At 37.5% G+C, this 25649-nt stretch overlaps 3 protein-coding genes across 4 annotated transcripts; 1 reads left to right on the top strand and 2 right to left on the bottom strand.

Annotated features, from left to right (window-relative positions):
* Window positions 1-1610: 1610 nt before the first annotated feature.
* LOC115624698 (CCHC-type zinc finger protein CG3800) lies at window positions 1611-3466 on the bottom strand. The gene has a single exon (XM_030519513.1). The coding sequence runs from the start codon at window positions 3277-3279 to the stop codon at window positions 2803-2805; it is 477 nt and encodes a 158-aa protein (XP_030375373.1). The 5' UTR covers window positions 3280-3466; the 3' UTR covers window positions 1611-2802.
* Window positions 1789-5196, top strand: LOC115624697 (PRADC1-like protein). Of its 2 annotated transcripts, XM_030519512.1 has the most exons (3): window positions 1789-1855; window positions 4287-4536; window positions 4618-5196. In XM_030519512.1, the coding sequence occupies exons 1-3, from the start codon at window positions 1804-1806 to the stop codon at window positions 4910-4912; spliced, it is 597 nt and encodes a 198-aa protein (XP_030375372.1). In that variant the 5' UTR covers window positions 1789-1803; the 3' UTR covers window positions 4913-5196. The 2 variants fall into 2 exon arrangements, with proteins under 2 accessions (XP_030375372.1, XP_030375371.1); XM_030519511.1 differs by lacking the exon at window positions 1789-1855 and having other exon boundaries at window positions 4132-4536.
* Window positions 5197-5245: 49 nt separating this feature from the next.
* On the bottom strand, window positions 5246-6980 carry LOC115624764. The gene is made up of 3 exons (XM_030519597.1): window positions 6697-6980; window positions 6482-6639; window positions 5246-6414 (listed from the first exon to the last, which is right to left on the bottom strand). Exons 1-3 carry the CDS (start codon window positions 6823-6825, stop codon window positions 5397-5399), a joined length of 1305 nt encoding a protein of 434 aa, XP_030375457.1. The 5' UTR covers window positions 6826-6980; the 3' UTR covers window positions 5246-5396.
* Window positions 6981-25649: the final 18669 nt, after the last annotated feature.

The raw sequence follows: 25649 nt of genomic DNA, 5'->3' as shown, positions 1-25649 counted from the left end.
AAAATCTTTTTCGTTGTAGCTTTCGCCACTATATGGACTACCATACATTGTTCACCTAATTCTGTTTTTACACGGCATTTTTTTACACGATTTTGATATAACACGATTTGAAAATTAAAACTTGCATATACATATATTTCTTCGGAGACAAGGAACCAATCATCTATTTTTGCATATGATCAATGTCTATTTTACACGGTTGTTTCTGAAACCAATCTACCGTGTAAAAACAGAATTAGGTGTAATTATGTTTACAATTTAATAAAGTTATTAGTTAGCCCCCTTTAAAAAGTTTTTATATTTCCGTTGGCAATACCACGGCGAGAGAGGAAATTCAAAATTGGACATTACACCGAGACTATTTGAATGATCCAAGAAAGTGAGGACTATTTTAATCGTCAAAGCTTTGGATTTTGAAATTGTTTGCATAAAAGGAATATGAAGTCTTTAAAGCTTTAGCTTAATAAAGCGGATGAATTGATTTCCCAAAAATGTTCGGTTATCGAAATTAAAGCAAATTTAAATCCGATTAAATACATACTCGTACATGTGTACCTTTATTTTCTATAAATACAGGAACGATAAGAGCCACCGTAAACGGTTTATGTGTTTACATACATACATATTTATGTACCTATGTATGTATGTAACTACTCCCGTGGAATCTAGTAATTAAGGTCCATATTCATATCTACACAGAGAAGAATTAATTCACAAGTTCGCACATATGCGAAAAGAACAACTTTCCTGCATTCGATGCTCTTTGTGAGTCGCACATGCGCAGCAGCTGATACAACGTACTGACCTTGACCCTCAATCAATGCAAGAAGCAAAAGCAAGGCGGCCGGAGGAGCCGGCCACATGGTTAGTCGTGAAACACGGTGCCGATGCGGCGCACGAAACTTGTTGCTAAGTGCAGCTGGCGGAGCGACGCTCGCGGCGGCGTTGGCAAGGGGGGACGGTAGACGCGGTTAAATTGAAGTTTTTGCCAGCCTGCTGCTTGCGACGTAACACACCTATACATGTTTGTATGAAGTATACATGCATATATGTATATGTACATACATATGTTTGTCGCTTGCAAGTTTTCACCATTAGCAGCGCATGGCGACGACTGTACTTTGTTTAAAGAAACACACGCCAACCCGACAAATATACATACATACATATGTATGTACGAATATACACACATACATACATACTTCGCAATGGATGAGTGTCTGCGTGCGTACTTGTACATAAAATGTGCACAAGGAAGAAAATGAAACAAAGCGAAAAAGAAAGCGCACACGAAACAATGAGCAGAGGGCAGAACTTGCTTTATGCATCTCCAAGCTGATTTTGCTCCGACTTTGGCTTGAACATCAGCTGCCACACCATGTGTTTGTCTTAGTTCTTGGTACTTCGCTGGTCGGGGTGTTGGAGCAGGAGAAAGACGAACACATTTGCCGGCTGCCTACCAGAACCTGATTCGCAAGCAAACTGGTTCCCGTTTAATGGGGGGTCTGAATACAACCCAAGAGAACGTTTTGCAAAATGCATTTCGATGATGCTCTCCCGCTATAGCCACCCGAAAACAAAAGGAATGAGCATGCAAAAGGCGATTTGGGTTATTTTTTTTGTTTCAAATCAGCAGCTCCAGCATTTTAATTTACAATTAAAAAACAATCACAGTGATATTTGAATTTTTCTTCTTCTTCGTAGTTCGCTTTATCTCGTTCAACTGAAAGTATACATCTGAGTTTGCTTCCTCATCCTCTCCAGCTTTCGTCTACTGACTGCAATAATTGTTTGTTGTCGTTGATGTTAATGTTGTTGTTGCTGCTAGCTAGCTCGCTACCCCGGTCGAGATCTTGCCTGGCGAGTTTGTCTTGTTTGATGATAGTGAAATGTAGGTAGTACACATACACATAATTCCTAAGGCTCGCCGGCAGCAGCTGGATGGAGTAACGCGTCTGGCTTGCTTCTTTGCTTTTTGTTGTATTTTTCTTTGTTGGAACTCCTAATAGGATGTTTTATAGTTTTTTTCTTTCGTTTTTGTGTTTTTCGTTTTAAGGTAATTATATATTCTTATATAGTTTTCATTCCATTCTTTCATTTTTTTGTTTGTTATATGTATGTAGTTATAGTAAATTCAAAACACTTCTGCAGCATATTCATAATAAAGTGGTTTTTGTTGTTGGGGTTTAGTCTCATCTTACAAATTGGGTCGCAGTTTAGTTAGCTGCGACGACGTCATCGTTGTTGGTTGTCTTCTTCCTCAGATGTGTCTTTATCGGCTGGGCTGCACAGACGGTGCGCTGCATGGCTGCACAGCAAAGCGTTTTGTGGGCTAACACTAATGTTAACATTAAGGTAAAAGCCAGCAAAGACGACGCCGCCGCAGCACCCCCCCGTCGTGCTCCTTCTCGAATTTTCGCCTCTTCTACTGGTTTGGAACGTTGGCACCGCGCTGCAGGCTCAGCTTGGAATCAGAGATGTTGTAAGAGTGGTGGTTAGATGATGGATAGATAGATTGCTCTTCTTTATGTCGTGTGTGTATGTGTGCTTGTATGTGTATGTTAGGTTGTATGCGTTTTTGTATGTGTATGTGTGTATAGTATATGTAGGTCTTGTGGAACTTTTTCTAGATCATTTGGTTTAGGACTGATCTTGACTTGGTTGCTAGCAGGGTTAGGCTGCATTCTGCTGCTCATGGTTGTTGGGTTGTGAGAATGTTATAGCAAATTGATTTTTCATTTTTGTGTAACTTTTTCTTTTCGATGATTAAGTTGAAGGGCGGTAATTGTAGCATTCGAGCTTCTAGTTCCGTCCACCTTTCTCATCGCATTCGCGTCTCAGATGGCCGCTCTTGCCACAACCATAGCAAGTCTTCGACGTCTCAGGGCAATTCTTCGAGATGTGACCGGTGCGGTTGCACTTGTAGCACGACACATTGGTCGTTCCGCGTTCGTTGATTGCCTCTGGGCAGTTGCGAACCCAATGGCCTGGTTTGTTGCACTTGTAGCACGTTGGATTGTCGGCTTGAGTGCAGTCCTTCGAGATATGCCCGATGCCGTTGCAGCGGTAGCAGCGCTCAGCCTCCTCTGGACAGGCACGTGCAAAATGCCCAAATTGGTTGCATTTGTAGCACTTCTCACGATTGCGGCGCATGCCGCCACCACCACCACCGTCGCGCATGCCGCCTCCTCCACCACCAGGGCCGCCGCCACCAAGACTGCAGTCCCGGGCAAAGTGGCCCGGCCGGTTGCACTTGTAGCACGTGGCAGACATTGACATTGTACTGTACTGGAAATAAGCGCGCTGTAGAATTGAACCGCTTCCAAGTCTCAACACACACGTTGCGTGCACTACCACTTCAAACTGCTTCCTCTAAATGCAAAAAACTGGCGAAAATCCGTTTTTTCGACGTTTTTTCGACGCCAAAAGTTAAGATGGCTACCACAAAACTAGTACAATGGTATCGTCAGCTAGTATCGAGTATGCAGTTGCCGCTCAGAGTTGCATTCGCCTGCACGAGGTGCGTTGTGCTGCTGGCCAGACGTGCCTTAAGCGTGGTGCTGCCGTATCCTGTTAAGCTGTTCTCACAGTGTTGCAAATTTAGCTGCTTTCCAGCTGACTTCTGCCCCTTTCGACTTACCCCTTTGACAAAACCAAACCACAAGCCCTCCGACAGCTGGCTTCGTAGCTGCTGTCCTGCTTCATTGCTTAATGGTGTTCTTCTATCGGTGCTACCTTACATACATATGGATGTATAAAGAAACATTGTATGTACATATGTATGTATGTATGTACATACATATGTATATGATGAATAGACGAGGTGGAGTGGATTCCTATAGCAAGACACATAACGTAATATTTAAAGATGCAAAATACATGTAAAATTTGAATTATAAAATTCAATAAGAAAAGGTGAAACGTATTAAATTATATATGTATCAAGTTAAATGATTAAATAGAAATTAACACAATTCAAATAGTTATCTAAGAGTAAGCTTTTAAGAGCTTTAAAGCTTTTGAAATTGCTAGATTTGCTCAACATCTTAAACTGGCAACACTGTTGACAACTTCTAAATGAACACGAAAATCAAAACATTGCACATTTTTTGGCAGTCCGGCAATCAGACATACTTTATCAGAGCTGCATTTACTTGTGCACTTTGCTTAAAGTTCTTTATGAAAAAAAGCCGCAAGTGCAACGACATAGAATAGTTATGTGTGCAAAATGTTAAATGTGTTTGTTGTTATTAGCGCCATCATTCTGACCCAATGCTTTACACAAGTATCGTCCACGTCCACCATCTCTATACCCATCACTACGCAGGACATTATTGCTGGTGACGTGTTTTTTGAAATTATCGAGCCACAAGATTTGGAGTACACCTACAGGCTGCGACCGGCCAAGGACTTCGGTGTGGCCTTCTCACAAAAGTTGGAGGGCGTGCCCCTGGTGCTGGCTGATCCGCCAAGTGCGTGCGGCAAGATTCGCAATGCGCGGGATTTGCGAGGCAGTATTGCGCTCATGGACAGGGGGTGAGCTAACGTCGTCTACGGACACTATGCTTTTAAATATTTATATAAGTTAAGCACACATTAATTACAATTCATTTATAGCGAGTGCTCATTCTTGGCCAAAACCGCGCAGGCAGAGGCTGCTGGAGCGGTGGGCGCTATTATTACGGAGTACAACTCAAATTCCCCGGAATTCGAGCACTACATCGAGATGATACACGACAAATCAAATCGGGATACACAAATACCTGCTGGCTTTCTGCTTGGAAAGAATGGTATCATTATACGCTCGACGCTCCAGAAGCTGAACCGTGTGCATGCGTTGATCAACATACCGGTGAATTTAACATTTACTCCACCATCGAAAATCAATCATCCGCCTTGGCTGGGCTGGTGAGCCAGTGAGCGGTGCAGTCAAACTGAAACCAAAGTGCAAGCTGAGTCAACGTCTGCCTTGAACTTTAATCATAGTTGGTATTATGTTCTATTTATGTAATTGTACATGGTGCACCTTACAATGACGTCACCTAGTTTATAGGGCAGCAAACTGAAACTGAGACTAAAACGTATATAAGTAGCTAATTCCTAGATGCAAGCAATCCAGCCACTACGTTGGCGACACACAAAGCATTAAGCCAAAAGTTGTAAATAAATTACAAGCCCCAAGTTGTAAGCTAGACACATGTTTAGTCAATTATTTCTTCTAATCCTAATAGTATTGTTGATATGTATTTAGGAATTGGTCTTTCGTAGAAACTTAATTTTAGTAGATATGTATGTAAGTACCTGAAAGGCTTTTGATTTGATATTGATTCATTATTAATATAATGATACTAATATTTATATCAATATTAATGAATCTATCAACAATATATAATGGCTTAGATCTTGCCCAGCGCTGTCAGATTGAGGCACATTCCTAACGTCAGGATAACCAAGGCCACAACGAGAATTGCAAAGCATAGGTAGTTGGGTTGTATGGGCATGCGGAAGAGCTTTGCTGACATATCTAGAGAGGAGGCGAACAAAAGTGTCGAGTTGAGATCCTCTGCCGAAGTGTTGTGATAGACGAAAGGGCGCACGCGTATCTGATGGCCATTGGCTTGTGCACTCTGGCAGACGCGCGTGACGGATGCGGCCACGAAGAACGGCAGCAGGCCAAGGAATAACCACAGCATCACATTGGCAATGTTTAGCAGGACCAACTTGAGCGCACAGTAGTGAAAATCAAAGTCCTTAAAGAGGTAGACCAGACCCGCAAAGGCGTAGGCGAGATTCATAACAATAAGAAAGCAAACGGGTATGGCCACATGCTGGTTTAGCCGCTCCAGTAGCTTTCGAAACTCCAGCACTTCGCGCATCCAGTCAAGCGAGTCAATGGAGTGCATTAACAGCTTGTGCGACAACGCCTGTAGGTGCACGCGCAGCAAGTAGCATTCAATGTAATAACTGCTCAGAATGATCACCTCTACTAGATTCTGTAGAAGGATGGTGCACAGCAAGCTTGCGCGTAGGCATGCTTCCCATTCCTGCAGCATTGCTGCCAGCCAGGCCACTTTGATAATTTGCTCGGGCTGCATAAGCACCACACAGCAGGCGTACGCAAAAAGCAGCAGTAGGAGGGCAAATGCTACTCCTAGGAACAGCCAGAGCATGCGGCACAAACGCTTTGGCTTGGCGGACATGAGGAATACGCGCTCAATCAGATTCTGCAATTGCTCATGATCGACAATTTTACAGATGAAAACAGCCGCTCCGAAACCCAGGAGATTGAGTGAGCTCGGCACCACATATCCAAATAGAAGTTCGCCAATAGTGTTGGTGGTTGCATTGGCGCCATCACTACTCTCTAAGCTGTAGGGACGTATATCACGGTAGCTGTTAAAGCCACGATCGCCGCTGGAAAAGATTGAATTATCAATAAGTTTAAAAGTAAATAATGGAAGTTACAAAATAAAATACAAACCGATAGCCGCACAAATAGCGCAACAGGTAGCCAAGAAGTAGGACACATAGCACCACTAGGGCCTGGACATAGCTGCAACAGGCGCGCACAGGGCTCATATCGGTGGAGATGGGGTTGAGTCCTACTACTGAGAGTATTAACGTATAGGGACGCAGGAACTGCAAAGATCGAAGCTTATGCAGACCAATGCATGGCTATAAACACGCAGAACTTACCTTATGCTTGCAGTAGCTGAGAAGTGCCGAAGTGGGCTCGTGCTCGCCCGTCTGTTGCAGTTCATCGTTGGGTGCGCCATTTAAGCGATTTATGAAGCAAAATGAACTCTCCGCATTGTGACGATACATTGGACTACTAATTTTTCACAAGCCACCCACCGCTCAAGACAAAGAAATTTGCATGCAACAACAGCAACAAAAACAAACACACATCACACTTTAAAGTTATCACTGACCAGGGAAATGGGAATGCCGATACACATGCAGGCGCGTCCACAACAAAAAACAACTGATTTAAATAAGCGACCGGGCGACTGAGTCGCCGAGCGATTGAGAGACCGAGTAAAAGCGCAAGTGCAAGCTCAATTTCGTCTCTGACAGATAGAGATCGCTTGCACTCTCTCTTGTCTGTCCGAACCAGCAGGATGAAAAAAAGCACTATCAGCGTAATGTGGGGATTGTTTATCTGTTGCAGCCGGACATTGCGGGTTTCTTCGGTCCCAGCAAATGACTAGAAGACGTCGACGGCGGCTATACGATAATATGATGCTGTTGTTGCTGCCGTTGCCAATTGTAACTATAACGGTAAATTAAATAAATTGAAACTCGAGCCGAAGCTTTCCTGGCTGTCGTTCAAGCTCTCTTTCCCACACACACGTCTACGTTCGAGCTTTACTTGCTCACTCACTTGCACACCCATCGCACTGTCCATTGGAATGGAGAAGGGGCGGTGGGCGGCGATTCTTATCAATGATTTTTATCTCGAATCGCATGGGGCCTGCTCCAGATTGCTGTGCACCTGTTACCGTTTAGATAGAAATCAGCGTGTTATCTGCCTTGTTTCGGTGACGACATCATATATACTACATACGTATGTACTCATAGAAAATATATACATAAATACATAAATAAATACACATTAATATGTATTTGTATGTATGTATGTACGCATTTACATGAATATTCAATTCATAAGATTGTTTACCGGTTTCATAGGCATGTGTGCTCTGCTTGATATTTTCTACAATAACTAACGGACAACTTTTTCGGTTAACTTATAAATACTACATACAGTATACATTTATATGTATTATGTATACATGTATGTATACATACGAAATGCTTACGCATGTATGTTTTTAGTATGTATGTACATATATATATGTACATACATACATATGTAGTTTATTTCCCCCGTTTTTCAACAATTCAGGACTCAATAAAAACCTAATGAAGCCCAAATGAAAATAATGGGCTGAAAATTACAGCTCTATCATAAAAACTATTTTATATACCCACATAAATATACTAAGTATACATAAATATGTACATTCAGAAACACACAAATATATACGCCAGTATTGCCATTTCAGCCTTTTTCCGGATAGATTTGTTCTTTTAAAAATTGCTTCACCCTGAAAAAATATCAAACAGCCCCTATCCGGAAATCTATCCTTTTTTTGGGCTGACAACATATTTCAGCCTTTTTTTTTAAAGGTGGAATTTGTGTAAATAATATTTAATTCACTCACTTAAATTAAAAATTATTCCGCCCGATGTCGAATTAGACATTTTTGCAGACGATTTTGAAATGCACATAAAAAAGGATGTATACTTAGGATATGAATTTGAATCAAAACTAAAAAAAAAAAAAAATGAAGGATAAGATCGATGATATCAGTGAAAATAATATCCGATTGAATTGCACAGTTTTTGTAACCGAATTAATTAATCAGCTGAACCAAAGGTATGGGAATTGCTGTTGTTTATACCTCAATATAACAGTTTATAATAAGTCTTCTTAAATTTAAGGTTACCGGAAAACTTCGAAATATAAAAAAATATTGATAAGTTTTCGGTCGAAAAAGTATTGCGAACAATCAAAGAGCCTATTCTTTTAATTTTCGAGTTGTTTAAAATCAACAACGATGATATAGAAAAAATCTTTTTACAGTATAATAACATACACCTTATAAAATGGCAAAATGTTGACAGCACCGTTATGTATTGGTCGGAAGTAAAATCGAATATGGACACAGCAGGCAATTATCAATTTTAGAGTTGGCATCATTTGCCCTTACTTTGTTGTCATTGCATTGGTCAAATACGGAAGTTAAGCATGTGTTCAGCCAATTCAATTTGATAAAAACAAAGCTTGTCAGGTAACATTTAGATGTTAAGTAGATACATATGTATTTAATTAATGTTAACCATTTACTAGATTCGGGTTACGTCGGTATGGTGCATGCTGCAGTACGATAAACTTCCAGAAAAATATCTTAAATACGACAATGATGCAGACGTCAATGATGCTATAATTGACGAATTAATAATAATAATAATTTTCTGTAACGACGCCCTGACATTCCAAATAATAAAAGGCAAAATTAATATGAAAAAACTAGCTGTCCTGTTTTTCTGTCCTTTTTAAATTTTGCAATCCCTTTTTTCAGCTTTTTTATGTTTCTTTGTCCTTATTTTGTGGCTAGGTGCTGGCAACACTGATATACATATACATACATATGTATGTACATATTTAGATTATGGCATTCTGGAGTAGTAGTTTTTGGATTTAAATGCTGTATAATTTGACAACGGTGCGTAACTATAGCCGCACCCGTTTCTTCAGGAGTTGAGATATAAAAAAAATTCGAATATCGTTTGAAAGAGCATCAAAATAGATAATAAAGAGATACAAACAACAACACTTTCCTTGCAATATTTACAGTAATATTAAACTACTAGCAGGTATTGCCCGTCTTAACCCGGCTCAATATAATGTTTCCAATTGTATTTATTTTGTGTGTGCATAACTTACCCATATGTTTTCACCTTATAAGTTACCAGTAGGAAGGCATTTAAGGTATTTAAATGAACATTTTCTGTTCTTGACAAAAAATTGTTCAGTAGTCCGTTACATTTTTGTTCTTGCCAAACTATTTCTTTAAACGAACATGACCACTATAACTAATATTTTTTTAAACCTCCCCCCTTTGGAGTTAGAATTTTCCAAAAGCCTTCCTTAGTGTGCTCCTACGCTATGATGGATACTATGAAAGGATACTTGAGTCCAAATTTCATCTTTTACCGTTTGGGCTGTGCGTTGATCACCAATTAGTCAGGACAAACTGTTTTATATATAGAGATAACGCAACGTTTTAAGATAGACTATGTGCAAAAAAGGGGAATAATTATAAGGGTATATCCTAATTTTAAATTCACATTTGAGTCAATACGGTCACGCACAAACTCGGAATATGAAACACGGCACTCGTGTCAATGCCGTACAGCGATGAGCCACGATCAAAAAGCACTGTCAATTCTCATCTCAATTTGCTAGAGTAAAACTTTCGATAGTTGAAGCCACCGATACCATCAAAATATCGAAGTTTGAATGCAATAAGCAGAATATTTAAATAATAAAATCTAATTATTTATTGAGATCGATAAGAACAAATCATATACATACATACATCTGCCCGCAATGCGAAGCAGAATATGCGTAGCTCCGTTATTCGGTTTCTGCTTTACTATCGCATACGCAGTCGTTGCTTAGCGACGGTAACTGTAAACTTTTGGCGTTTTGCCTTTGCAATTAACATTAAATGGTCAAAACGAAAGAAGATGAGCGAGCCAACAACTTGAAGTTGTTGTTGTTGTTTTGTATTTACATGCTTCATACATATACAGGCATAGATACATATGCTTGTACATATGTATGTATGCATGGGCACACATAGACACGAACTGTTCCCAACTATTTGATATTTGATATATGGCAAGTAAAAAACATATTGCTATATTTTAATCGTTGAATGCCAATTTGTTGATATAGTTATGTTGATTACATTACCCAAATTTGAAATCGATCGGACAAAATTTATAACACAAACTATTCATTTGAAAAAGTGAATAAATATTAAAACCCCAATAATAAAATTAAATGCGATATATCGAAAATATCGATACTTGTGTTGATATATCGTAATACATGTCGAATACAAATACATCGAAAAACATCGTTTGAGAGTTATTGATTATAATACTGTATTCGATTGTACACTGTACACATACATACATACAAATTTATTTGTATGTGTACGGTAACTGTAAACTTTTGGCATTTTGCGTATGTAATGAAAAGGCGTAAATGATCAAAACGAAAGAAGATTTGCGAGCCAATAACTTGAAGTTGTTGTTGTTGTTTTAAAAATTTTGATTTGAAACCATAGAAAACTATTTTTTACAATTAAACAACAGTGTTCGATAGCCCACTGCATACTTGTACATACAAACCTATATATGTATGTACATATATAGGAATGTATGAACGTACATACATACTTATTGATGTACATACATACATATGTACATGCTATACATACAGACGTATGTACGTATGTAATACATATGGTGCTGGCGTAATTCATAATGCGAAATTCTTTCTAAGGGGAGAAATGTCCCCCCTGCCCAACCTGCGTACGCCCTTGTAGTCCGTTGTCCTAAAAACTCCTTATGCCAAATGTACTAAACAAAGAAAAAATAGCATAAAAATGTTTATGTTATAATGTTAATAATTTTTAATTAATTAACATTTCTTGCCCTGTCAGTGCAAGACGAATGTACTTTTGTACATACATATGTATGTATGTATGTACATACATGTGTACAAATGAACATTCACACATTAGTGTCTCACATTTTGCTTTGGCTACTTCAACCGTTTACACGCAACTACACGAACAGCTGTTTGTATGTATGTATGTGTGTGTGTGTGTATGTATACTTAGTTGTCCCCAACTGTTTGATATTTTGTATTGTTTGTTCTACCTGCATTTGTAAAATGCATATTTTAAAAATCGTTAAATGCAAAGTTGTAATTTTAGTTACGTAGATTATATTACCCAAATTTGAAATCGATCTGACAAAATTTATAACACAAACTTTTCATTTGAAAAAATGAATAAATATTAAAACCCCAATAATTCAAGCTCCAACACAAATTTTGAACAACACAAACAACACAAATTTTGTATTCTTTTATAGATTATAAAACCTAAATTTAAAGTTGATCGATTCAAAAATGCAGAATTTTCAAACAAACTTTGGAGCTACTTTTCCTTCCTTTGGAGCTCGAATTCATTTCCAAAATCCCTTCTTAGTGCGCATCTACACCATGATAGGATACTTAAACCCAAATTTCAGTTTCCTAGCTTTTACCGTTTGGGCTGTGGGGTGTTGATTGTGTTTCAATTTTTCCACGGAAAACCCCCCTTTTTTCATGCCCCAGGAAAAATGGTGAAAAACCAAGTATACAGTTTTTCTTGTATTCTTTTTGAGAGTATACAAACTAAGTTTGAAGTTAATTGGATGAAAATTGTAGATTTTTCATACAAACGTTGGAGCCCGTTTTCCCCCCTTTGGCGTTCGAATTTTCCAAAACCGCTTCTTAGTGCTCACCTACACCACTGAAGACAACATGTGTCCAATTTTCAGCCTCTTAGCTCTTACCGTTTGGGCTGTGCGTTGATTGCACATAGCTTTTCGTTTACCGAATTTTCCACCGGAAAATCATTATTATTCAGGCCGCAGGAAAAATATTGAAAATCCAAGTATACAGTTTTTTTTGTATTCTTTTTGAGAATATACAAACTAAGTTTGAAGTTAATCGGATAAAAATTGTAGATTTTTCATATAAACGTTGGAGCTCGTTTTCCCCCCTTTGGAGCTCGAATTTTCCGAAACCCCTTCTTAGTGCTCACTTTCACTATAAGAGGGATCTTGTGTCCAAATTTCAGCTTCCTAGCTCTTACCGTTTGGGCTGTGCGTTGATTGCCAATCAGTCAGTCAGGACAAACTGTTTTATATATATAGAGACAAGACGAGCCATGTCTGTTTGTCTGTCTGCTGTGCAAGTTCGTTTTATTTTTTTGATTTTTTCCCCCTATGGGTGACATTTAGAATTTCTCTTCCTTCCCTATGCGGTGAAGAGGGGCGAGCGAAGAAAATTCCAAAATACACGTTCAATAATAAACAAGTAGAGAATCTAAAGTCCGGTCTCCCGACTTTGAAATACTGTGTACATACATACATATGTACATACTAGCAGGTATTGCCCGTCTTAACCCTGCTCAATATAATGTTTCCAATTGTATTTGTTTTGTGTGTGCATAACCTACCCATATGTTTTCACCTTATAAGTTACCAGTAGGAAGGCATTTAAGGTATTTAAATGAACATTTTCTGTTCTTGACAAAAAATTGTTCAGTAGTCCGTTACATTTTTGTTCTTGCCAAACTATTTCGTTCAACGAACATGACCACTAAAACTAATATTTTTTAAAGCTCGTTTTCCCCCCGTTGGAGCTAGAATTTTCCAAAAGCCTTTCTTAGTGTGCTCCTACACTATGATGGATACTATGAAAAGATACTTGAGTCCAAATTTCATCTTTTACCGTTTGGGCTGTGCGTTGATCACCAATTAGTCAGGACAAACTGTTTTATATATAGAGATAACGCAACGTTTTAAGATAGACGATTTGCAAAAAAGGGGGAATAATTATAAGGGTATATCCTAATTTTAAATTCACATTTGAGCCTTTTCGTGTCATATTGAGTCAATACGGTCACGCACAAACTCGGAATATGAAACACGGCACTCGTGTCAATGCCGTGCAGCGATGAGCCACGATCAAAAAGCTTTCTTTTTTTTCTTGTATTCTTTTTGAGAGTATACAAACTAAGTTTGAAGTTAATTGGATGAAAATTGTAGATTTTTCATACAAACGTTGGAGCCCGTTTTCCCCCCTTTGGCGTTCGAATTTTCCAAAACCGCTTCTTAGTGCTCACCTACACCACTGAAGACAACATGTGTCCAATTTTCAGCCTCTTAGCTCTTACCGTTTGGGCTGTGCGTTGATTGCACATAGCTTTTCGTTTACCGAATTTTCCACCGGAAAATCATTATTATTCAGGCCGCAGGAAAAATATTGAAAATCCAAGTATACAGTTTTTTTTGTATTCTTTTTGAGAATATACAAACTAAGTTTGAAGTTAATCGGATAAAAATTGTAGATTTTTCATATAAACGTTGGAGCTCGTTTTCCCCCCTTTGGAGCTCGAATTTTCCGAAACCCCTTCTTAGTGCTCACTTTCACTATAAGAGGGATCTTGTGTCCAAATTTCAGCTTCCTAGCTCTTACCGTTTGGGCTGTGCGTTGATTGCCAATCAGTCAGTCAGGACAAACTGTTTTATATATATAGAGACAAGACGAGCCATGTCTGTTTGTCTGTCTGCTGTGCAAGTTCGTTTTATTTTTTTGATTTTTTCCCCCTATGGGTGACATTTAGAATTTCTCTTCCTTCCCTATGCGGTGAAGAGGGGCGAGCGAAGAAAATTCCAAAATACACGTTCAATAATAAACAAGTAGAGAATCTAAAGTCCGGTCTCCCGACTTTGAAATACTGTGTACATACATACATATGTACATACTAGCAGGTATTGCCCGTCTTAACCCGGCTCAATATAATGTTTCCAATTGTATTTGTTTTGTGTGTGCATAACCTACCCATATGTTTTCACCTTATAAGTTACCAGTAGGAAGGCATTTAAGGTATTTAAATGAACATTTTCTGTTCTTGACAAAAAATTGTTCAGTAGTCCGTTACATTTTTGTTCTTGCCAAACTATTTCGTTCAACGAACATGACCACTAAAACTAATATTTTTTAAAGCTCGTTTTCCCCCCGTTGGAGCTAGAATTTTCCAAAAGCCTTTCTTAGTGTGCTCCTACACTATGATGGATACTATGAAAAGATACTTGAGTCCAAATTTCATCTTTTACCGTTTGGGCTGTGCGTTGATCACCAATTAGTCAGGACAAACTGTTTTATATATAGAGATAACGCAACGTTTTAAGATAGACGATTTGCAAAAAAGGGGGAATAATTATAAGGGTATATCCTAATTTTAAATTCACATTTGAGCCTTTTCGTGTCATATTGAGTCAATACGGTCACGCACAAACTCGGAATATGAAACACGGCACTCGTGTCAATGCCGTGCAGCGATGAGCCACGATCAAAAAGCACTGACAATTCTCATCTCAATTTGCTAGAGTAAAACTTTCGATAGTTGAAGCCACCGATACCATCAACATATCGAAGTTTGAATGCAATAAGCAGAATATTTAAATAATAAAATCTAATTATTTATTGAGATCAATAAGAACAAATCATACATACATACATCTGCCCGCAATGCGAAGCAGAATATGCGTAGCTCCGTTATTCGGTTTCTGCTTTACTATCGCTTACGCAGTCGTTGCTTAGCGACGGTAACTGTAAACTTTTGGCGTTTTGCCTTTGCAATTAACATTAAATGGTCAAAACGAAAGAAGATGTGCGAGCCAACAACTTAAAGTTGTTGTTGTTGTTTTGTATGTACATGCTACATACATATACAGGCATACATGCATATGCATGTACATATGTATGTATGCATGGGCACACATAGACACGAACTGTTGCTTGTTGTATGCATGTGTGAGTGTGTGTATGCGATGTCCCCAACTATTTGATATTTGATATATGGCAAGTAAAAAACATATTGCTATATTTTAATCGTTGAATGCCAATTTGTTGATATAGTTATGTTGATTACATTACCCAAATTTGAAATCGATCGGACAAAATTTATAACACAAACTATTCATTTGAAAAAGTGAATAAATATTAAAACCCCAATAATAAAATTAAATGCGATATATCGAAAATATCGATACTTGTGTTGATATATCGTAATACATGTCGAATACAAATACATCGAAAAACATCGTTTGAGAGTTATTGATTATAATACTGTATTCGATTGTTCACTGTACACATATGTACATACATACATACAAATGTATTTGTGTGTGTACGGTAACTGTAAACTTTTGGCATTTTTCGTATGCAATTAACAGCCGTAAATGATCAAAACGAAAGAAGTTTTGCGAGCCAATAACTTGTTGTTGTTGTTTTAAAAATTTTGATTTGAAAACATAGAACACTATTTATTACAATTAAACAACAGTGTTCGATGGCCCACTGCATACATACAAACCTATATATGTATATAAGAATGTATGTACGTACATACATACTTATTGATGTACATATGTACATACTATACATACAGACGTATGTATATATGTATGTACGTATGTAATACATATGGTGCTGGTGTAATTCATAATGCGAAATTCTTTCTAAGGGGAGCAATGTCCCCCCTGCCCAACCTGCGTACGCCCTTGTAGTCCGTTGTCCTAAAATCCCTTATGCCAAATGTACTAAACAAAGAAAAAATAACATAAAAATGTTTATGTTATAATGTTAATAATTTTTAATTAATTAACATTTCTTGCCCTGTCAGTGCAAGACGAATGTACTTTTATACATATGTATGTATGTATATATGTACATACATTTGTACAAATGAACATTCACACATTAGTGTCTCACATTTTGCTTTGGCTACTTCAACCGTTTGCACGCAACTACACGAACAGCTGCTTGTATATATGTATGTGTGTGTGTATGTATACTTAGTTGTCCCCAACTGTTTGATATTTTGTATTGTTTGTTCTGCCTGCATTTGTAAAATGCATATTTTAAAAATCGTTAAATGCAAAGTTGTAATTTTAGTTACGTAGATTATATTACCCAAATTTGAAATCGATCTGACAAAATTTATAACACAAACTTTTCATTTGAAAAAATGAATAAATATTAAAACCCCAATAATTCAAGCTCCAACACAAATTTCGAAAAACCGAGCATGCAGTTTTGTTTGTATTCTTTTATAGATTATAAAAACCAAATTTAAAGTTGATCGATTCAGAATTTTCAAACAAACTTTGGAGCTACTTTTCCCCCCTTTGGAGCTCGAATTTTCCAAAATCCCTTCTTAGTGCGCATCTACACCATGATAGGATACTTGAGCCCAAATTTCAGTTTCCTAGCTTTTACCGTTTGGGCTGTGGGGTGTTGATTGTGTTTCAATTTTTCCACGGAAAACCCCCCTTTTTTCATGCCCCAGGAAAAACCAAGTATACAGTTTTTCTTGTATTCTTTTTGAGAGTATACAAACTAAGTTTGAAGTTAATTGGATGAAAATTGTAGATTTTTCATACAAACGTTGGAGCCCGTTTTCCCCTCTTTGGCGTTCGAATATTCCAAAACCGCTTCTTAGTGCTCACCTACACCACTGAAGACAACATGTGTCCAATTTTCAGCCTCCTAGCTCTAACCGTTTGGGCTGTGCGTTGATTGCACATAGCTTTTCGTTTACCGAATTTTCCACCGGAAAATCATTATTATTCAGGCCGCAGGAAAAATATTGAAAAGTATACAGTTTTTTTTGTATTCTTTGTGAGAGTATACAAACTAAGTTTGAAGTTAATCGGATGAAAATTGTAGATTTTTCATACAAACGTTGGAGCCCGTTTTCCCCCCTTTGGCGTTCGAATTTTCCGAAACCCCTTCTTAGTGCTCACTTTCACTATAAGAGGGATCTTGTGTCCAAATTTCAGCTTCCTAGCTCTTACCGTTTGGGCTGTGCGTTGATTGCCAATCAGTCAGTCAGTCAGTCAGTCAGTCAGTCAGTCAGTCAGTCAGTCAGGACAAACTGTTTTATATATATAGAGATGTGCAGAATAATTATGGGTGTATCTGTGCATGTCTCGTTTGCCTGTGCAGAGCAATAACAACAACAACAGCTGCGAGCACTACTTGGTCATGTATACATATAGCCTATAACTTCCTGTTAAGTCGGACTATCATTATGAAACTTGGCACACAGACTCATAACTGGAGGTATTTGCCGAATTTCAATGAAAAGTTCCAAGAAATACGGGAGTTATGGAAAATTAATGATTGCGGAGGAGAAGGGGGAGGAAGGGAAAATCCAAAATACACATTTTGGGCGTATTCACAAAAGGCATCTGGGACTAGAATTTGGTGTCCCTAGCTGTTATAATCTCTGAGATATAGGCGAGTATACGAATGGAAAATCGGAATATCCCCCATAGGGGGGAAGTGGGGGGAAAATAAAAAAAAACAAACTTGCACAGCGTACACACATAAGGCATCATTGCGCAAAATTTGATGTCTCTTGCTCTTATAGCCTCCGAGATCCAGGTGTTCATACGGACGGACGGACAGGAGGACAGACATAGATCGGCTCGTCTTGTCATGGTGATCAAGAATATATATACTTTGCGGGTTGAGGTCTGCCACGCCTCCTTCTGCCTGTTATATACATTCGCACAAAACTAGTATACCCTTTCACCCTTTGGGTACAAATATATAAATATATTATTAATATGTATATGATTTGTGAATCAAGAGAAATTGCTAAGTTTAGTGGAGCAAGACCAACAATAAAATACCCTGGAGCAACGGCATCCGGGTAAGATAGGTATCACATACACTATGTATGTATGTATATATGTACGTATGTTTGTGATGAGAAACAGAAGGACAGATATGGTTACGTTTTAGGTATAAAACAACTCACTCTATTTAGCGTTGTCGGTGTCGGGCTTCAGAAATCACGACCTTTGCATGCAACAAAGCTATCGAACTAAGTATTCATTCCAAGCAAGTTTCTTTAAGCTGTTTCCACTTGTTCATATTTAAAATTAGCTTTATACCTACACACACACACACACACACACACAAATACATACATATGAACTCAGAGCACGATTTGCATGAGACCGCAGTCTGGCCGCAGCCACAGTTCCAGCTCCAGCTTTGGGCTAAGCTCAATTGGACAACTGGACTCGGCTCAGTGACATGTTCAAGCCCCAAAGGCTGTTTTCTGACTGAACTGCCATGGTCCGCTCTCCCATTCATGTAAATTAGCCAGGTTGCCAAATAATGCTGATTTGTTGTTGGTTGAACTGACATGCTAATTTTGAAAAATAAAAGCTAACAGCTAACTAACCCATCCAGGCCATCCCTAGCCCATCTTCACGCCAGCTCCACTCCAACTCCATAGCAGCTTGATGTGTGTCAGTGGTCGATGGAACTGTCAGACTATGACTATGCGCCTGTCACATGTAGCATATCTGGCCCGATGCTGCTGCCCGAACTTCAAATCAAATATTACGAGAAATTTCAATGCGGTTAAATGAATCCGAAATGTTATGCCAAACCACAGCCGCAAAAACGCAAATGTTGACTGCCTGCTACCCTTAGTCATACTTTACATTACTTACACACAATGCACTGTCTGGTGGATAGTTCAGTTCCGATAAGCGTTGACATACATACATACATATGTAAGTATGCATACTTTTATTTAAATGTTTGTATGAATGGTAATATTTAGAACTTTCAATTGTTTTCAAGTTTCCATAGAAAGAGTGCATAAATTGCCACGAGAGCGTGCTTGCCAATTTCTGGCATCAGATTATTGTTGTGGTAGCATATTGATGGCTGCTATCCATGACAGCAGGTCGAGCATCTTGATGCCCACACCACCTACATACTATACATAGGTCTCATCAACAGAAAAGATCAGATTGTGGGACGTGTCAAGTGTCCGAAATTCAATTAGACTTCATTAGCATTAGCAGCCGGTGGCGGCATTTTGTTGCTATTGTAGTTATTGCCGCTGTTGCATTTGCCGCCTTGGCGCCTTGCCTCCTTGTGTCTCGACATTGTCACACGCCTCGTTGCCTGTGGCTGCGTGCACAGATTTAACCGTTTGCAGATTAGCATAAATGAGATCATTAAAATGCGCTTACGTTTGTGTGCCTGACTTCCTTTCGCACGTAGCACTCGGCAGGAGCATCAGATTGAAGCAGAGGCAGGAGCAGCAGTGGCAACAGCATGCAAATTGCTGTTTAGCTGTACTTTCATGTGTCTGAGGTGCGGTGTCGTCGCTGCTGGCTGGTTCGTGTCTCGGCTATGCGTGTCGAAAATTTGCATAATTATTTCGTGTGTGCCATTCCTGCCGTCAACCGTCTGCCGTCTTCGCTCCTTTAGTGCCTAATAAAGCAACTAGTTTTTGATTTGCTTCTCCATTTTATAAATTGCGTTATTAATTTGGTCCAATACTTGCGAACAAATAAAGGGACCCGCCATTAAAATATATCGGTCACGTTTTGCAGCTACCATGCCCTTGAAGTTTTGAATGGCCATTCTCACCTAAAAATAGTCCAATTGTTAATATACCGGAGTCCACAGTGAAGGGAATTATTAATTCTTTCCTTTTTTAAAATAGACTAAAAAATAAAGGAAGAAAGAAAATATTTAATGAATCGGATGAGCGAAGTATTGGGCGAAGATTTCTGTTCCAAAAGTGGCCAGTGAGATGCGGGACAGGATAGGCAAGTCATGTTTTGCAAAAACAATCCGTCGAGTGCTACGAAGCACTGATCTACACACAGAATTTCTCGTAAGAAGCCTTTTATAAGCAAGAAAAATCGTGAGAACCGATTGGAACTCGCCAAGGAGCATATTAACAAGGACTCTAGCTTCTCGGAGAGCGTTATTTTCGCTGATGAGTCCAAACTCAATATTTTCGGCTTCGATGGGCAGTCAAACGTCTGGCATAAAGCTAATACAGAGCTCGAAGAAAAACATTTAAAAGCAACAGTGAAACATGGCGGTGGAAGCGTCATGGTTTGGGCCTGTATGTCTGCGGCGGGGATCGGAAGGATGGAATTTATTGAAAGTATAATGGATAAAAATATGTACGTAAAAAAATGTTGCCCAAAGTGCTGCGGATCTTGGCGTTAAGGACACTTTTCGTTTCTATCAAGACAATGATCCAAAGCAAGAGCGTAGGCAGGGGGCCCTCTACAAAAAATTTTGCCATATAAAGTCGACCACACGTTCATTATTACATACATATGACGCACTTTTTTGCCTTAAAATGGATCGGAGTTGGATATGTTGAGGTTTTTTCATTGATCATATGGATAAGGTATTTTTTAAATGCGTCGTACATTATTTAATCAAAATTTTAATTTTATTACCCGAATTTGGTATACTTACTGATGATTGGACAAAGATCTCTCCAGAAATAACGCGGCTTAAAGTTGTCATTGCACAAAAGGGGGTTATACTAAATATTAAAATATTGTCGTTGTTCCTTTATTTTGTTTTTTTCAATATTTTTTAAGGTGGGTCGAATAAGCTGTGCGCCACTGCATTTTTGGAATTATTATAGAAATTAAGAAAATTTACAAAACGAACATTTTTTGATTTATTTGACCTCTTTTGGTTTTTAAACCCACTTTTAACTGCCCATTTACATAGGAATTGTAACTATGTATGTAAGTCTATGGGTAAATATGCGTGTCTGTGTGTGATTATGTTCATATGTAGTACAGAGTTGACCCAAAGCAGCGGCAACAACAATTACATTTACATACATATGTATGTATAACTTCCTTTCAAATTGACCTATCATAATGAAACTTGGCATACGGACTCCCAAATTTACCGGTAATAGATTGTTTTGCTCCTTTGAATTTATTTTAAGGTTTGCCGTTGTTGTAGCAAACATTTTGCAATAAGAGCTCAGTTGCACAATATAGTACATAACTCTTAGAAATATAAAGAGAAGATGCTCATAGAAAATACAAAGGTGACCAAAACGTGAACTTAAGTTATACATATATTTGAACATAAACTGTATACATATAGTACAAATGTACATACAGTGACGAACATAATTATTGGGACAGTTGGCATGTCTGACTTTCAGACAGTGTTTCTCCATGAAATATGGTGATATTTAAATAAAACAAATTTTATTCATATACATTGATCAATTTCCTACTAAAATTACTTTATTTCATTCATGTATATTTTTCCATTAATTTAAGAAAATTAAAAATATAAAATAACAGCCGTTTTCGCCTGAACAAAATTATTGGCACACTTGGGTAATAGTGAACTATATTTTCTAAATTTCAACAATATGGCAACTTTTTTTTCAATACCCCGTTATGTTTATATTTGGAATGACATAGTTGGAAATGTTTGAGTTAAAAACCACGCAGTGCCTTTTTTATAAGCAAAATCTCTAAGATTTTAACAAAATGAGCGGAAAATAATTTTGTATTTGCATAATCAAGGCAAATCATATGCTGAGATTGGAGAAATGATGGATAGAAGCCGGTTTACCATTCGGAGCATTGTCCAGCGTTTTAAAGGAGCCTTAACATTGGAGAATGCTAAGCACACTGGTCGACCCAAGGCTTTGACCGACCGGGAACGCACCGAGATCATCAGGAAGGTGAAGGTGAACCCAAAAATCTCTTCAACACAGATTGCAGCTCAGGTTAAAAATGAATTTGGAAAAGATATTCACCCGATTACGGTTCGGAGGATACTGCATAAAGCTAAATACAAGTGCCGCGTTGCTAAAAGAAAACCACTTATTTCAAAAGTCAACCAGAGGAAGCGCTTAGCCTATGCAAACGAATATTTGAGTAAGCGGATGGACTTTTGGAACAATGTCATCTTTTCCGATCAAAGTAAATTTAACATTTTTCAATCTGATGGCCCCCAAACTGTTTCGAGAAAGCCTAATACGGAACTCGAAAAAAAAGCTATGTCTGTAAAGCAATGTGTGGGGCTGCATGTCCGCCTGTGGTGTTGGCGAACTTGAATTTATAGAAGGAATTATGGACAAAAAGTGTTATTTAGATATCCTTAACAGAAATCTAAAAAAAAGTGCCAAAAACTTGAATATACCAGCCAATTTCACGTTTCAACACGACAATGACCCAAAGCATACGACTTATGATTGTATGTATGTATTGTATGTATTTGGTGTCTCTATCTCTTATAGTCTCTGAGATCCAGGTGTTCATACGGACTGACAGATGGACAGACAGACAGACAAGGCTAGATCGACTCGTCTTGTCACGCTGATCAAGAATATATACCCTTTGTGGGGTCTGCCACGCCTCCTTCTGCCTGTTACATTTTTCAGCTCGCGCAAACCTAATATACTCTTGTAAATTTCATGTACAGAGTATTTCAAAGTCGGGACACCCGACTTTAGCTTTTTTACTTGTTTGCTGCTGCAATACTATCGTATTTTTTTGTAATTGCATTGCTTTTGTCAAGCAGCGCTTCGGCTGCTTATGTTTACACACAGTTTGTTCAGTTACGATTTGAATTAGCGTTTTGTTTTAGCGCTAACTGCCTACGATCACATTTTTGTTCCATAGTGGACGAAACAAACAAATTTTCCTTAGTTGTTTTTACATATTTTAAAGAAAGTTATTTTTCTGCAGTCGCACGGCTATCGGCCACCTATTGGTTATTTTCCTTATTGCACAAATATTGCCAATATTTGCTAGTTGCCAGTGGCCCTTTCTTCAACCTTGACCTTTCAAAGGGGAATTGTCAGAAGAGGTGTGAAGCAAATTCCGTAGAAGAAAGTTTTCTTGCTTGGCCTTTCTTTTACTTCGAGATTGCCTAGAAGCAGGTTGTGCCTTATCCACGCTGACTGGTTCATCAAATTTTTTTGGTTATACGTACCTATGTACCTATAACCTAAAAGCCGTGGTATATTCTGCCTGTCCAACGAAGTATCGTTGCTGTATTAACAGCGAATAAAATTTTATAAATTGGAGCATTTTATTGACGAAAGGATTTTTCTGCTTGGTAAATTTTATTTTTCGCGTTTATTCGCATTTCAAATGCAAACTCTAATTCAGATTTTTCGATTTACTTTGTTTTCGTGCAGAATTGGCATTTAATAATTAGACAAATCTAAAAGTGCATTAACCTTTTGCCTGTCGCTTTGATGCGCGCTTGCTAAAGCAGCGACTAGGCTAAGGGAGGGGTACGCAAGACAAAGGAATACCAGAGATAAGATCAGCTTTTCGATCGGGCAACTGGAACGGCGAGAAGAACCTGCAGAGGCGGTGGGCCATTTCATTTATGACGGACGTCGTCTAATAGCGGAGTGCGATTTTTTTCCTTCTGTGTAACCGTACATGGGCAATTGACAAAGCCCTGTTGTGTTGGTACACCTACGTTTAGGTTGGAGGACCAAAAGAAAGCGAAATGCAAAAATTTGCATCCCCGAGCTTTAAGAGCAAGATAAAATGTATATATGTATGCATGGATATATATTTATACTTATACTTTTTTTCTGTGTCGAAATCTAAAAATGTAAATGTAACATGTGTAACATCGTGAGCAAAGCAACGCGGCGTGGCGTGTTGAACTGGGAAAAAGAGTAAATAAGAAAAAACAAAAAGAAGAGTTAAAAAGCAAAAGCTTTAATTGAATTTTGAATTGAATTAAAAAGGTGTATGGGCATGGCGACAATTTTTTTTGTTTAAAACAAGTTAAAACCCACAAATTAACAAGAGAGAACGCTACAGTCGAGCAAGCCCGACAGTAAAATACCCTGTACTCTCCACAAAAAGGAAAAATTAAAAAAAAAAAATTTACAAAAAATTAAATTATTAAAAAAAATGAATGAATGAATTAATTAAAATTAATTAGTTAAATTAAATTAGAATACATGTTTATGTTCAGTTTTAACCAGGGACTGTAATCATTATAAGTGTTATTAAAAAAATTACAAAATATTGATTATTTTTTAATTTTATTCATTCGCTCACAATTTAATGATTAATTTTTAGTTTTACTTTAAAACTTAACCAATAATCATTATTGATGAGCAAAAAAAAAACTTATAAAATAATGATTATTCTTTGAGTTTTATTTTTTTGATCAAAAATACAACTCAAGCTGTAATTGTGTCTATTCCATGAGGATTAAGGACATAATTTATATATATCCTTATTCAGTGAGGGCGAAAATTTTGAATTAATTAATTTTGAATTAATTAAAAAATTAATTAATTAATTAACTATTTTTTAAATCTCAAATGCGAATGTATGTAACAGACAGAAGGAGGTGTGGCAGATCCGACAAAGTATATATATTCTTGATCAGCATGACAAGACGAGTCGATTTAGCCATGTCTGTCTGTCCGTTCGTCTGTTCGTCTGTATAAACAAAATGAACTCACAAAAGCAAGAAAATTGATTATTCTTTGAGTTTTATTTTTTTGATCAAAAATAAAACTCAAGTTGAAATTGTGTCTATTCCATGAGGATTAAGGACATAATTTATATATATCCTTAATCAGTGAGTCAGGGCGAACATTTTGAATTATTTAATTTTTAATTAAATACACAAACAAATTTTTAATTTTTTTTTTTAATTTTTAATTTTTATTTCATTAAGTAATTACTTTAACTATGAATTGTTTAATTTTACAAAAAGTAGTTTTTGTAATGAGTTCGGCGTAATGTTGCACCTCAGACCCGATAACACCAATTTAAGGGCAGAAAATGCCCTTTCGACACTCACTTGCGTTGCAGGAACAGAGTGCACAACCTTAGCTAGTTGGTATAAATTCGGAAACTTGAACATTTTTTAGTTAATTAATTAATTAATTTTTTAGTTAATTAAAAATAATTAATTCAAAATGTTCGCCCTGACTCTCTGATTAAGGATATATATAAATTATGTCCTTAATCCTCATGGAATAGACACAATTTCAGCTTGAGTTTTATTTTTGATAAAAAAAATAAAACTCAAAGAATAATCATTATTTTATAAGTTTTATTTTTTTGCTCATCAATAATGATTATTGGTTAAGTTTTAAAGTAAAACTCAAAATTAATCATTAAATTGTGAGCGAATGAATAAAAATTAAAATTTATAAATCATAGTGTAAATGCATAGATAATCCTTAAAAAAGGATATCTGTGAATTCCTCGCTTTCTCGAAGTTACTATAAGTGAATGATTTTTTCGTTTAAAAAAAACAAAATAATCATTATTTGGGGTCCCTGGTTTTAACAGCATACATTTACATCACGTACCTATGCGTGTTTATATGCGTGTATGTA

Source organism: Scaptodrosophila lebanonensis, unplaced genomic scaffold, assembly GCF_003285725.1.
Source record: "Scaptodrosophila lebanonensis strain 11010-0011.00,11010-0021.00 unplaced genomic scaffold, SlebRS2 tig00000061-arrow-pilon, whole genome shotgun sequence".
In the NCBI taxonomy this organism is placed as follows: Eukaryota; Metazoa; Arthropoda; class Insecta; order Diptera; family Drosophilidae; genus Scaptodrosophila; species Scaptodrosophila lebanonensis.
Note: the sequence above shows the minus strand (reverse complement) of the source record. Positions and strands in the feature narration are given on the sequence as shown.